This window comes from Artemia franciscana, chromosome 7 (assembly GCF_032884065.1).
Source record: "Artemia franciscana chromosome 7, ASM3288406v1, whole genome shotgun sequence".
Taxonomy (NCBI): Eukaryota; Metazoa; Arthropoda; class Branchiopoda; order Anostraca; family Artemiidae; genus Artemia; species Artemia franciscana.
The window spans coordinates 29,968,605-29,983,524 of NC_088869.1; the positions used below are offsets into that span (position 1 = coordinate 29,968,605).

General features: G+C 33.7%; 2 protein-coding genes across 2 annotated transcripts in view; both read left to right on the plus strand.

Moving 5' to 3' along the window:
* Window positions 1-8,406, plus strand: part of LOC136029141 (26S proteasome regulatory subunit 10B) — a 36,168-nt gene extending 27,762 nt beyond the window's left edge. The window contains exon 7 of the mRNA XM_065707233.1: window positions 8,146-8,406. Within this exon, the coding sequence (XP_065563305.1) occupies window positions 8,146-8,336 (191 nt within the window). The 3' untranslated portion in view covers window positions 8,337-8,406. The remainder of the gene's footprint in view (window positions 1-8,145) is intronic.
* Window positions 8,407-13,136: 4,730 nt separating this feature from the next.
* LOC136029143 (uncharacterized) overlaps window positions 13,137-14,920 on the plus strand; it is a 48,057-nt gene continuing 46,273 nt past the window's right edge. Inside the window, exon 1 of the mRNA XM_065707235.1 lies at window positions 13,137-13,294. Coding sequence (XP_065563307.1) covers window positions 13,190-13,294 — 105 coding nt within the window. The 5' untranslated portion in view covers window positions 13,137-13,189. The remainder of the gene's footprint in view (window positions 13,295-14,920) is intronic.

Here is a 14,920-nt window from a genome sequence, read left to right on the forward strand (position 1 = left end):
CACAGGGAATATAAATGACGACCGGGACACAGGGACACAACTACAACGGGGACAACGGGGGGCACAGGGGGATATATAAATGACGACGGGGACACAGGGAATGTTCGATTAGCAATCACCATCAACAAAGCTCAAGGGCAATCATTAGAATCATGAGATATAACGAAAAAACTAAAAAGGTAAAAAAAGTCAAAACTAAAAAAAGACCAATTCAAAAACGAATGTATATACACACCGGGACACCGGGACACAAATGACGACCGGGACACCGGGACACAAGGAATATAAATGACGACCGGGACACTCAAAGAGAAATTACAGACTGGGACACCGGGACACATATGACGACCGGGACACAGGGAATATAAATGACGACCGGGACACAGGGACACAACTACAACGGGGACGCCGGGGGGTACAGGGGGATATATAAATGACGACGGCGACACAGGGAATGGTCGATTAGCAATCACCATCAACAAAGCTCAAGGACAATCATTAGAATCATGAGGTATAGATCTGAATACGGATTTTTTTCCCATGGACAATTATATGTTGCATGTTCAAGAGTCGGTAAACCTGACAATCCATTTATATGCACAGACAATGGGACAGCGAAGAATGTTGTATATTCGCAAGTTTAACGTAGTTGAAAACATATATATATATATATATATATATATATATATATATATATATATATATATATATATATATATATATATATATATATATATATATATATATATATATATATATATATAGCGCCAGCCCAACAGCTAACATATATATAAAAATAAGTTGTCTATGTGCCACCCCAACAGCTAATATATATATAAAAATAAGTTGTCTATGTGTGTGTGTGTGTCTGTGTGTGTGTCGAGTGACGTCATGTTTGTGTGTCGACTGACGTCATGTTTTCGACTGACGAAATTACAGACCGGGACATCGGGACACAAATGACGACCTGGACATAGGGAATATAAATGATGACCAGGACACTCAAAGAGAAAGCGACCGGGACACAAGGAATGTTCGATTAGCAATCGCCATCAACAAAGCACCGGGACACAAATGACGACCGGGACACAGGGAGTATAAATGACGACCAGGACATTAGTAAAAAAAACTAAAAAAACTTAAAAAAAGTAAAAACTACAAAAAATAAAAAGAAAAAAAAACTAAAAACTAATAAAAAAACTAAAAAAGCTAAAAAACTAAAAAAACTAAAAAAGAAAAAAAACTAAAAAAAGGAAAAAAACTGAAAAATAAAGGAGAAAACCAAAACTAAAAAAATAAAAATAAAAAAAAATAAAAAGTTAAAAACTACAAAAAAAAAACAAAAAGAAAAAAGAAAAAAACTAAAAAAACAAAAAAAAAGTAAAAACCAAAAAAAAACTAAAAAGAAAAAAAGGGGAAAAACACAAAGATTTATTTCATCATATACCAATTCAAAAACGAATGTATATACAGACCGGGACACCGGGACACAAATGACGACCGGGACACAGGGAATATAAATGACGACCGGGACACAGGGATACAACTACAACGGGGACAACGGGGGGCACAGGGGGATATATAAATGACAACGGGGACACAGGGAACGTTCGATTAGCAATCACCATCAACAAAGCTCAAGGGCAATCATTAGAATCATGAGGTATAACTAAAAAAACTAAAAAAGGTAAAAAACTAAAAAAAAGACCAATTCAAAAACAAATGTATATACAGACCGGGACACCGGGACACAAATGACGACCGGGACACCGGGACACAAGGGATATAAATGACGACCGGGACACTCAAAGAGAAATTACTGACTGGGACACCAGGACACAAATGACGACTGGGACACAGGGAATATAAATGACGACCGGGATACAGAGACACAACTACAACGGGGACGCCGGGGGGCACAGGGGGATACATAAATGACGACGGCGACACAGGGAATGGTCGATTAGCAATCACCATCAACAAAGTTTAAGGGCAATCATTAGAATCATGAGGTATAGATCTGAATACGGATTGTTTTCCCATGGACAATTAAATGTTGCATGTTCAAGAGTCGGTAAACCTGACAATCTATTTATATGCACAGACAATGGGACAGCGAAGAATGTTGTATATTCGCAAGTTTTACGTAGTTAAAAACATATATATATATATATATATATATATATATATATATATATATATATATATATATATATATATATATATATATATATATATATATATATATATATATATCTATATTCACAGGTGGGACACTGGGACACAACTACAATGGCGGGTAACTAATATGGCGCGTAACGACTTACGCGCGCGGGGGGGCTTGGGGGGAGGGGTGCCCAAGCCCCTATATATATATATATATATATATATATATATATATATATATATATATATATATATATATATATATATATATATATATATATATATGAAATCCAAAATGAGATGGATTACAATTTTTATCAAACTTATCCCGTGCTGTAACTAAACTATTTCTCAGTGAAAACGTGATCTCTTGGATTTAATTAGCGGTTGACGGCCCATCCACTGCCTTCTGGACTGTCGAAATCCCCTCATCTAGAACCTGTAGCAGCTCAGATTCATAAAAATATGGAGGCAGGGCCTTCTTACGTTACTGAACAACAAACAGAATTGACTGAAACATTACAAACTGGTTAACAGGAAGGATATTCAGTATAACATACATACTCTGAGTATTTGATTTTTTTGGTAACGAAACAGGACATGGAACATATTCTTTCAGTATTCGCTGAACATATTCGCAATCCTTTATTCTGTTGTCTCTAAAATAAATGTACTATGTATTAAATAAACGAATGTACTAAAATGAATGTACTAAGCTAAAATAAACGGACCTCAATGCATTATAAGGAAGATGAAATTCAGGTGACTTGTCATTCCAGCATTTTTACTTAATTTCAACTGAAGATGGCTAATATGGTGCTTGAATTACAGCTTTTCATCAATGATAGTTCCTAAGTAACGTACAAAGCTAACACGCTCAATACGCACGTTGTTTGAAGCCACAACTGACTGGAGTCCAGGACAAGAGGTTGAAGTTCGAGAGTAAGTAATAAATTTCGTCTTCTCAGAATTTGCTGTCAGACGATTAGACTTAAACCACAACATAATTCTATCAATTGACTGACATATATTCCAAAGTATCAGCTCATTTGATCCACCGACACTACACCCCGTATCATCGGCAAACAACATTTTAAGTCCAAGATCCTTTGACGACTCTCTCAAGTTGTTGATATAAATCAAGAAAAGTAAGGGGCCAAGTACAGGTCCTTGAGGAACCCCAGCGTTGTTTGACTGCTGCACTGTTCTTGATGTGGAGTCCCCATCAGCAATGAAGTGTGTCCGATTTTGTAAGTACGACATAATTAAAGAGCAGGCTTACAAAATACGATGGCAAATCGTGTCAAACGGTTTTTTTTTATGTCAAAAAATACATTTGCTGGAATATCATCCTTACATAAAACGTCACGAATAAGCTGAGTAACAACTAAAACGTAGAATGGTTTCTCCTGAAACCAATTTGTGACTTGAGAAAGAAATTAATCTTCCCTAGAAACGAAACCAGACGATTCTATAAACACAGTTTTATAAGTTTAGAAGATGCCGAAAAAAAACAAAATTGGACGATAATTATTTGGATCTTTTGAATCACCTCCCTTTAAACGCAACTATTCTAGTGACTCTAAATCAGGGAATTTTCCGTACTTAAAGCAAAGGTTAATAATATGAGTTAAGCACTCCTCAACATCCAGGATAATTGTCTTCAGTAAATTTGTGCTAGATCCATCCGTATAATTCTGAAGCCGACACAGGTGAAAAAAATATTGACAGTCATTCGATGGAGGTAAATACTTCTTGAAATCAATATCTACGGCTAACTACCATACAGTTTACTGAAGTCATTCCACCGATAGTAGCCAAGTGGTTGTCAAGTAGTGTAATCACTGCTTTTTTTCCTTTCACAGGTGTCCCATCTGTTGCTGTCATTTCTTCGGGGATTTCATTTTGTTTTGCCCGATCTAGGAAATCATTAATTAATTTCCATGTCTTTCTTTGCGACCCTTCCCCCACCAGTAGTCCTTGTTAGTAAAAGCTCTGCTTCGATGCCTGAATTAGTTTTGTCAATGTATTTTTTATAATTCTTGAAATTTTGTTTATTTTCTTCAGTCGAATTTGATGAGTATTTCCGATACAGCTTATTCTTTACATTTAAGACTGGAGTATACTTGATGTAATCCAAGGTTTAGTAGCCTGTTTAAGTCTTCTGTTTTTAATACAACGGTAAGGGCACGTCTGGTCTAGGGCCTTTTTAAAGATTTTAAATGCTTCTTCGCAGCCTCATCTGGGTCTTCGGACTCATAACAGGGTAAAAATCGGCGTCCCTCAGAAACTCCTTTAGTTTAGTGGTATCCATAAATCTTTACTTTTCGCTGCTGCCATTTAACAATTGGTATAACTCCAACAATTAGATCACACATCACCGTAAAATTATCTGATGTGTCGGAAGTTTTGGCAACTAGTTGATATACGACATGCAGGGAGACATCCGGCGGCTAAAAAAGTAGACAGTATTTCTGATGCTATGTGATAAGTGTATAAATTACTCGTGCTTCGGTTACACAGTAAAGATACATCAACATTAGAATCACCCATAATGATAGACTTGCGGTATTTACGCGACAATATATCAAGACATTCCTGTAAAACTTCAGTATACCTTTTTGTGCTTCCACTTGGAGGACGATAACAAACACAACAAACTATTGGCTATTGGTTAACCTCAATTTATACCGCTAATATTTCAAACAGTATCTCCACGTTCAAATGTTCCACATTGCTAATAATTTTAACGGGTACTGATGACTTGAGAAAAAATCCAAGTCCTTCTTGCTTATTATTCTGGTGGTTTTTACTTATGAACCTATAACCGGAAAGATTAAACTAACGTTTCGGCTATGAAATTTAAAAAAAAGTTTCACAAAAACCAAATACATCCAATTCACCAGACGAAATAAAAGTGAATTAATTAATATAGTGAATTAATTTTTTCCAAATCCCGATATTCTGTTTCAGAAGACGAATTAGAAAAAAAAACACATAAAGATCAAGCAGGTTATTCTGAAGAGAATCAAACCTCTCAATCCCCTACCGGCAAGTTGAATTACTTTTAATTAAGCTCAATTTACCAAATATCCTGAATTACAAAAAAAAAGTTTGGAAGAATAGGAAGATAACTCTGCAAACCAAGATTAGAATTTTCGAAGCTACAGTAATGACAGTGGTCAAATATGACTCTGAAGCAAGGGCACCCCGAAAAGCAGATGAAGATTTGCTGGATGTTTTCCAGACAAATTGCCTACGGATTGTTCTGGGTACCCGGCTGACTGACCGTATTTCAAACAGTAGGCTGTACGGAAAGCGTAGTTCAATCCCACTTTCTAGGACTATAATGAGAGAAAGGTTGAGATGGCTAGGGCAAGTTTTGCGGATGAAGGATGACAGATTGCCAAAGATTGTCCTTTTCGGCCGACCGTCAAGGCCTAAACGGAATGCAAGTCTCCGCGGTTAGGGTGGGAGGATACCATAAAGAAAGATTGAAAGGAAATGGGAACTGCCTGGGAGGGTGTAAACAGAGAAGCTTTGAATAGATTGGGGTGGAGGAGGAGTGTGCGTAGCTGTGTTGGCCTCAGGCGGCTTGATGCTGCGGTGAGTTGTTAGTAGTAGTAGTAGTAGTATAACGAAACGGGAAGAATAAAAAGTTGGAAATTATAAAAATAAAAGAAGATTCAAGTCGTTTTCGAAATAGACTTAAAAATAGAATTTTTTTTCCAGAATCCATAAATATAATCCAAAACGAGGGCCGCAAAACTGACTGGGCTTTGCAGAACTTGATTTTTTTTAACTCAATTTCCTCAACTGACCGACTTTTTTTTTATTTGCGCATTTATAACTTGCTCAATTTGATATTTCTTACATAAAATCCGATCCGTTTTGCGCCCCTCGTTTTCATCAGTATTTATAAATTCTGGAGAAAAATTTACTTTCATTTTTTGAGTTCATTTTGAAAACGAGTTCAGTTTTTTTTTTTTTTTGTCTACATGGGAATAAAGATGAAAAAAACAAATCCAATTTTTGAAATAAAATTTTTGTTACGTTGCTTTGGCATTAAGCATTATTTAGTTATTGAGATAGTGTTAGCTTTCTCGGGCAATTTTCACTCAGGCGATTGATTAATGACACAATCTTTAAAAATAGAAAAGTTTTTTATCTTTATTTGCTTTTAATCGTAAAGATTGGCTATTAAGTTTGAATGTAACGGTCATAATGCTGAAGTTCTTTTCTTAATCTACGCCATATTTTTCAACGGATAAACCATGAAAAAAAACAGTTTTTCTCAAGCTACTCCCTGTATGACTTTAACCTGGCACTTTTCACGTGTTACTTAGTGGTACAAAGTTAAATGTGTATACAATAGAATATGTTTATTAACTTAAGTGGCTTCAGGAAAGCATAAGCTTTTTAATGCTAATTAATTTAAAAAACATTTTCCACAAAACAAATTTTTTCAAAGAAAACTAAAGAAATCCACCAAGCCAAAAATGGGCAGAAATTAAGTCATAACTTTCCAAGCGTAAAACTACCATAAATCACCATTAATAAATAAACGAAACTCAAAGCGAGCAGAAATTACGATATTTAACCGAGTCAAGCTCAAAACGAGCTGAAATTAACCTGAGTAGGGTTGACAACGCCTATGCCTTCTCAAGAACAGAACATAATTTGCACTTTACTGAAAAAAATACAAATAACCGTTGATTGTCTGCTTAATATGCATATACTAATATTTATTCCTTAAGTTTTGATAATGTTTTATTTATTAAAGTAAAAAAGTTGAAAATTTTTTAATGTATTTTGTTTTAAGCTTTTTTAATAAAGTAAAGAGCCACATAAAATAAATAACATCATTATAAACTTTAGAAACTTCAGGTCAAAACAGTTACGCGTAGCCCCATAGAAAAGCCGAGCAATGCAATCACAGGTTTTATAACGCATAAAATACTATTTAAATTAAGATTTTCTTAGACGAAAATTGTTGTATTCTGTTTATTCTGAGCTTCAGAAGTGTTGCAAAAATTGGTATCATATCAAAACACACCCGTTGCCAAAATCAAACCGACATTTGTTATAAATGGACAGGCCTAACTCCGGTAAGGCTATGCAAATAAAAGAACCAATGAACATTTCTTAAAAAATACGTATTGAGAAAATAATATTCCTTCGAAATCGACCTTCCTGCTATGGTAGAGTCAATATTTTATAATAATTATTAGGCAATGGTGTCATATAAGATTGTGGGTACTAACAAGTTGCTGCCACGAGAAAAATCTGAGAAAATAGTCTTTTTAGATCTATTGTTTGAGCGATTGATCTCCTCTGAAACTATTAAGGTATTGCGAATTTTTTACTTAATTTAGCAAGTGGTGAAATCTTGTCAGGTGGAAAACTTTGCAGACGGCTTTCAGGGCCTAAAGATATTTATTTGTTTATAAAATGTAGTTACTTTAGCGAGTGAGGTTTGTGTTTAGTGATGTATGACTGAATTCAGTAAGTGATGAAATGTTGTTGAATAAGTGGCAAAACCTTGTAGACGGCTTATAGGGCCTCAAGATATTTATTTATTTTAAAGGTACAGTTACTTTTGTGAGTGAAAACACAGAAATTCTAAGTGATGACATTTCGTCAAATAAGCGCCAATAGACAGCTTATATTCAAAGAGCGTAATTGTTTTTTTTTAAATATTTATTCTTAATCTTCAGTATCTAGTCTTGCCTCACCGCTTGTTCGATTTATTTTTCCTTTTTTATCGCTGTGTAACAATCTATGTCTTCAGTTTGTTATTGAACATCGCTTTGACCAACAAGGATGTGACACTAATGCTTTATTCATTTGCTTTTGATAGTCTTGTGCTAATTATCAGCTATTCTTGTGAAAAAGATTCATGCTCTATACATTATTTCTTGACAAAAGCAAATAGCTTCTGATAAATTAAATGGCTAATACATATGCTCTCACTTTTAGATTATGAAGCTATAGTGAAGCTCACAGATGGCTTCAACGGTGCAGATTTGCGAAATATATGCACAGAAGCAGGTCTATTTGCAATCCGTGCTGATCGTGACTATATTATTGAAGAGGATTTGATGAAAGCTGCTAGAAAAGTATCGGATAATAAGAAACTTGAGTCGAAACTTGATTACAAACCAATTTAACATATTATTCTGCTTCATTTTTGTTTCTGTGGTTTCTGCTTTATTTCATGAATACAAATTTCTTTTGTCATTTTTTTTTTATTTCCTTGAACGAAATTTTTTCTATAGTGGAACTGATCTCAGATTTTAATGTCACGAAGGGTGTGCGTTAAAATAACAGTTTGTTTGGGATCATTCAATGTATGCTATGGCGTCTTGTAGCTCCAACTAGTACTTGTTTTGGATGAAGTCTTCTTTGACAATCAAATTATGTTATTTTGTGTATTTATTTATTATTATTATGTTTCGAATAAGACGCTTTTGTTTATGTACAATTATATGCGTAAAAGCCTTACAGGCAATGCAGGCAGTTATATTTGAAGATGTCTTTTAATTTTAAAGTGAATAATATACGAATTGACACTAAATTTGTGTTGGCTGGGCAACATAAGTGTTTCATAAAACTGTGATGGGCTTTGGCGACAAAAGGTTTACGGGAATGACAAACTTTGCTTATGATTCTTTGCTATTGAATGAATCCTGTAGTTGTCAATGCCTTCAAGCCTTTAAAATTGTATGTCTCAGGAAGAATTTTTTCATCAAAAACGTTGCCACGTTCCTAAAAGATTCTCCCCAAAATCACTATTTTTGCATAAAATCTCCTTATTTTCTATTTCCTGATATTCCACCAATGTAATTAATTTCAAGAACAAACCATATTTATGGTCCAAAGCATAAAACCTGGATCAGTTGTTTCCGGTTCATTTGAAGGTTAGGAAAACCTGAATCCAAAAAGGAATTTTTATTCACCTAAAATGCACATCAGAAATCAGTGATATATGTGCTTAGTACTAGCATCTGATTCCTGTTTGCTAGTTTCAAGCTTGCTCTCCGATTTTTGTTTACAAGTCTTTTCCTATGACAGAGATGAACTTCCTAGTATCAAATTCAAATCAGAAACTAGTAATACATAGATCAACAAAAAGGATTGCAAGCCATAGTCATCTTCTAACGTGGCTATGGTTTGGTAGGCAAATCTCACTTCTAAGCATAAAACTTACTAACGCTGATACTGTAAAACTAGAAAACGGCAATTAAATTGGAGTTAACATTGCAATTTGGACGAACGTAGCAAACGGCAGGCTCTAAATTATATACGTGTGAGACTGTTTAACCGAAATGATCAACTACACAAGAATAACTTATGTCAGTATCTGGTAGCATTTTGGACCCGTGAAAAAAAACATCCATTTTTAAAACCCATAATTTTTCTGCGTACTACTATCAGGCTGATTTTCAAAGCTGAAAAATTGACGGAAAATCTTCATGTAGTTCAACATAAATGGTAAAAAGTCCGAGTTTAAAAATTATAGATCGATAGCTAACAGTTCTCTATTTTTCAGAATTTTTCGGAGATATTAATAATCCACATTCAAAGTTATTCTGAACTTAATAATTTAGGAGTAATGCTAAACACGGATTTGCAAAAAAGATCATCTATCATGCAACTTTTAAAAGTAATGTATAATTTGTATAAAGTGCCTGACAGGATGCACTTGCAATGGTGTAACTATAAGGATGCACTTTTCATTTGGATTTGACAACATTTCCGAGGTATTTAAGGCTCTCTTCCAAAATTCATATAGATTTAATTTCATATTAAGGTTTTATCGCTAAGGTCTATCGAAATAATAATTTTACGTCTTAAATTAGTTTCAAATGGCAACTTTTTCTCACTACACAGTTTATGTTAAAACTTTCAGATACAATGGGCCGTGGTTCGTTCTTTACTAGATTGCAGTTGTTGCTACAACCATGATTAAGTGTTTTCGGATTTTTCTTGTGAAAGAAATTAGCATCCAGATTTAACGGATACCCCTCATCCCCTCTAATTAGAAAGGGAGTCGTGTCTCTACCCTCTTTGTGGGAAAAGTGTAGAATTTGGATGATTGTGCTTTGCTTCGAAATGCAAATACACTAAATAAGCTATTTCTTTCGAAGCATTGCTATACAAAAGTTAAATGCTGATTTAAAGAGTCGAGTTCTAGAAGGGGAGGGAGGTTGACCGTGTTGTGTTTAGGATAACTGTGAGTATGCTATTAAAAACAGACAGAAATTAAATACAATTTTTTTCAAATGAAAGTAAAGAGCACCATTGAAACTTGAAGCGAATAAAAATTATTCCATACTAGCTGTTGGGGTGGCGCTTCGCGCCACCCCAACACCTAGTTGGTGGGGGCGCTTCGCGCCCCCCCCCCCCCAAGCCCCCCCCGCGCGCGTAAGTCGTTACGCGCCATAATAGTTACGCGCCATTGTAGTTGTGTCCCTATGTCCCACCTGTGAATATAGATAGATATATATATATGGTTTTAACTACGTAAAACTTGCGAATATACAACATTCTTTGATGTCCCATTGTCTTTGCATATAAATAGATTGTCAGGTTTACCGACTCTTGAACATGCAACATATAATGGTCCATGGGAAAACAATCTGTATTCAGATCTATACCTCATGATTCTAATGATTGCCCTTGAGCTTTGTTGATGGTGATTGCTAATCGACCATTCCCTGTCCCGGTGTCCCGGTCGTCATTTACATCCCCCTGTTTCCCCCGGTGTCCCCGTTGTAGTTGTGTCCCTGTGTCCCGGTCGTCATTTATATTCCCTGTGTCCCGGGTCCCGGTCGTCATTTGTATCCCGGTGTCCCGGTCTGTATATACATTCGTTTTTTAGTTTTGTTTTTCTCCTTTATTTTTTTCCTTTTTTTTTCTTTTTTAGCTTATTTAGATTTTTAGATTTTTTAGTTTTTTTATTAGTTTTTAGTTTTTTTTTCTTTTTAGTTTTTTTGTCCCGGTCGTCATTTATATCCCCCTGTTTCCCCCGGTGTCCCCGTTGTAGTTGTGTCCCTGTGTCCCGGTCGTCATTTATATTCCCTGTGTCCCGGTCGTCATTTGTATCCCGGTGTACCGGTCTGTATATACATTCGTTTTTTAGTTTTGTTTTTCTCCTTTATTTTTTTCCTTTTTTTTTCTTTTTTAGTTTATTTAGATTTTTAGATTTTTTAGTTTTTTTATTAGTTTTTAGTTTTTTTTTCTTTTTAGTTTTTTTGTAGTTTTTACCTTCTTTTTAGTTTTGTTAATTTTTTTTTTTACTTGTGTCCTGGTCGTCATTTATACTCCCTGTGTCCCGGTGCTTTGTTGATTGCTAATCGAACATTCCTTTTGTCCTGGTCGCTTTCTCTTTGAGTGTCGTCATTTATTTTTTTCTTTTTTAGTTCTTTTAGTTTTTACCTTTTTTAGTTTTTTTTAGTTTTTAGTTTTTTTAGTTTTTTACCTTTTTTTAGTTTTTTTAGTTTTTTTAGTTTTTTAGCTTTTTTATTTTTTTTATTAGTTTTTAGTTTTTTTGTAGTTTTTGCCTTTTTTTTAGTTTTTTTAGTTTTTTAGCTTTTTTATTAGTTTTTAGTTTTTTTTGCCTTTTTTTAGTTTTTTTAGTTTTTTAGCTTTTTTATTTTTTTTATTAGTTTTTAGTTTTTTTTGTAGTTTTTGCCTTTTTTTAGTTTTTTCAGTTTTGACGTCACCTGATCCAGTTTTTTCAGGTGACGTCACCTGATCCACGATCCACAGATCCACAGACAACTTATTTTTATATATATAGATAGTTTTTTTTTTTTTACTTATGTCCTGGTCGTCATTTATACTCCCTGTGTCCCGGTGCTTTGTTGATTGCTAATCGAACATTCCTTTTGTCCTGGTCGCTTTCTCTTTGAGTGTCGTCATTTATTAGTTTTTTCCTTTTTTTTTTTTAGTTTTTTATTGGTTTTTACCTTTATTTTAGCTTATTTTTCATTTTTTCCCTTTTGTTTAGTTTTTTTTTTATTTTTTATTTTTTTTAGTTTTTTACCTTTTTTTTAGTTTTTTTAGTTTTTTTTAGTTTTTTAGCTTTTTTACTTTTTTTATTAGTTTTTAGTTTTTTTTTGTAGTTTTTGCCTTTTTTTAGTTTTTTCAGTTTTTTTTTTAGTTTTTTATTGGTTTTTACCTTTATAGTTTTTTTAGTTTTTTAGCTTTTTTATTTTTTTTATTAGTTTTTAGTTTTTTTTGTAGTTTTTGCCTTTTTTTAGTTTTTTCAGTTTTGACGTCACCTGATCCAGTTTTTTCAGGTGACGTCACCTGATCCATCCATCCATCCACAGACAGACAACTTATTTTTATATAGATAGATATGAAGGGGCTTACAATGCTCTATATTCTAAAGCTTGCATAAGAAGTTTAAATACAAGTCGGAATAAAAAGTATGTTTAAAACTCCCTTAACCTTTAACGCAAAGAGGGGAGGGGGTGAGAAGGAGTTAAACTCCCTCTCACACGAATTTTATTCTCTTCATTTTAATTAATTATGCTGTTCTTTAGTTAGATATTTTCGAAGACCACACTGACTCCATCACGTACAAATAATAGTTCAAATAGGGATAAATCCTTTTATTAGACAGTGAAAAAAAAATGATAAAATTCTGGATATCTCGCTGATGTACACAGCAACCGTTATCACCAGATAAGCTTTACTGATTTAGAGGCGGTTTTCTGCTGATGACGGTCGCTCTGTATGTGGTCCAAATATCCAGGATTTTTTTCTTCTTTTTTTTCACTGTCTAATAAACGGATGTATCCCTATTTGAACTGTTATTTGTGTGAGCTTTACTTTCAATTGGAAAAAAAACTAATTTTTTATTGGATTAGATTAGGAAGCCAAAAAGGCCATACCTTATCGGAATCTGGATCGTAAGGGAATTCTATCCATTTTTTATTAATAGATAAAGAATATATGCTTTTATTGCCTTTGAAAAAGAAGAAAATTCTTTTTCAAAGGCAATTCTTTTATGGCATTTGAAAAGTACCGTTCAAGAATGGATAAGCTTTATCGGAGGAAAATTGGATCATGCATAACTCTACTTTTGCTTGGTCTGCTTCAAATAATAATATGGGTAAGATTTTATTGTACTTGAGAATTTGGTATCCGGGTTGCAGCGATTGCTAGCTACCTAGTAAGAGACGATCAGGCTCTATAGTAAAAAATGAAATAGACCGCAACTCCTAAGACTAGAATCAGGTCAAAAAATGAAGTACACTATTAAAACCGCCTTGTCCAAAACCCCTGTACAGGGAACTTACCGTCACTTGGCTTGAACAACAAGGGAAATACTCTGGGTTGGAAAATCAATAAAAGTGGCTGCAACCACGATATTCTGCATATACGGTATCTCTTTTTTTTTCTTCTTTTCCTCAGAAAGCGGGGCACTGGAACATCGTAAAGAGCTGTTTAATCGCTCATTTTAAAGGAAATTAATGGGGTTAAAAACCTTTTGTAATTAAAAAATGTTATTTTTAAAATAAAATCAATTTAAAAAAAACTGCATTTTTTCATAAGACTATACTATGTTAACATCATGAACATCAGGAATTTGACAAATAGGAAAACAGTCTTCCTTTCTCCTTCTGTTTTTTTTTTTGTTTTTTTTTCATTGTGTATGTTTATATCTGTGTTTGTGCTGTTGCATTGGTGATTTCTTTTTTCATTATAGTAAAGAATAACTATGCTAGCAGCAGTAGCTGGGAACCAGCAGAAATTGATTTTCAAAATTACAATAAAGAACGAATTCTAGCCTATACTAACTGAAATATGTACCATAAAGAGCAGCTTCAGAGATTGATGAACTATATTAAAGACAGTTGAGAGAACAGTGATCGAAGGACAACCAGACCTCTTCTTCAGCTCATATTTTTACAAATGCTTTCAATCAAAATTTAGGATAGGAATTTTGTGTTGGTCAACCCCCCACAGTTATGCAATTTGTCCAGTATGTTTATTTAAAAACTAAATGTTGCCTTAAGATGAAATAAAAAAGCACTGTGTGTATGCTAGTTTCCAATAAGTAATTTCAGCAGTATACCAGGAACGACTGAGGGTATAATGTTCAAAATTTTGGGGCTACTTCTATTACTAATTCTGCTCTTAAAATTTAACTAAATCAAAAGATTGTGAGCATATTCAAGCTGTCTAAGAGCGTAATAGATTTTTTTTTACGAATGGTATCAAGTTTTATTTTTCAGGTCAACTAGAGGAGGTAAATAACTAAATTAAACACTACTATTTGTGTCCAGATTTATAAAAGGGTGAATGTTGTTGAAAATTGTTGAAAAAATTTCTCCAGCATAGAATTATCAGGCCAAAATATAAATTTTTTAAGAAAACTGAAAAGAATTACACTATTATTTTCTTTTTACTTGAAAAGTCTATGGCAATATAAAACGAACAGAAATCAATTAAATAACTTTTTCCACGATATAATTTTTTCAAAGAAAAGTAAAGAATTGCATTAAACCAAAAATGAGCAAAAATAAAATAAAACAATCTACCAAATGTAAAACTACCACAAATCAGCATCGATAAATAAATGAAATCTAAAACAAAAAGAAATTACAATAAATAACCAAATCAAATTCAAAAACGAGCAACAATTAACATGAGTAGGGGTCAAAACACCTATGCATTCCCAAGGCCAGAACAAAATTTGCACTTTACTGAATTTTTTTTTGAATATTTGTTAAGT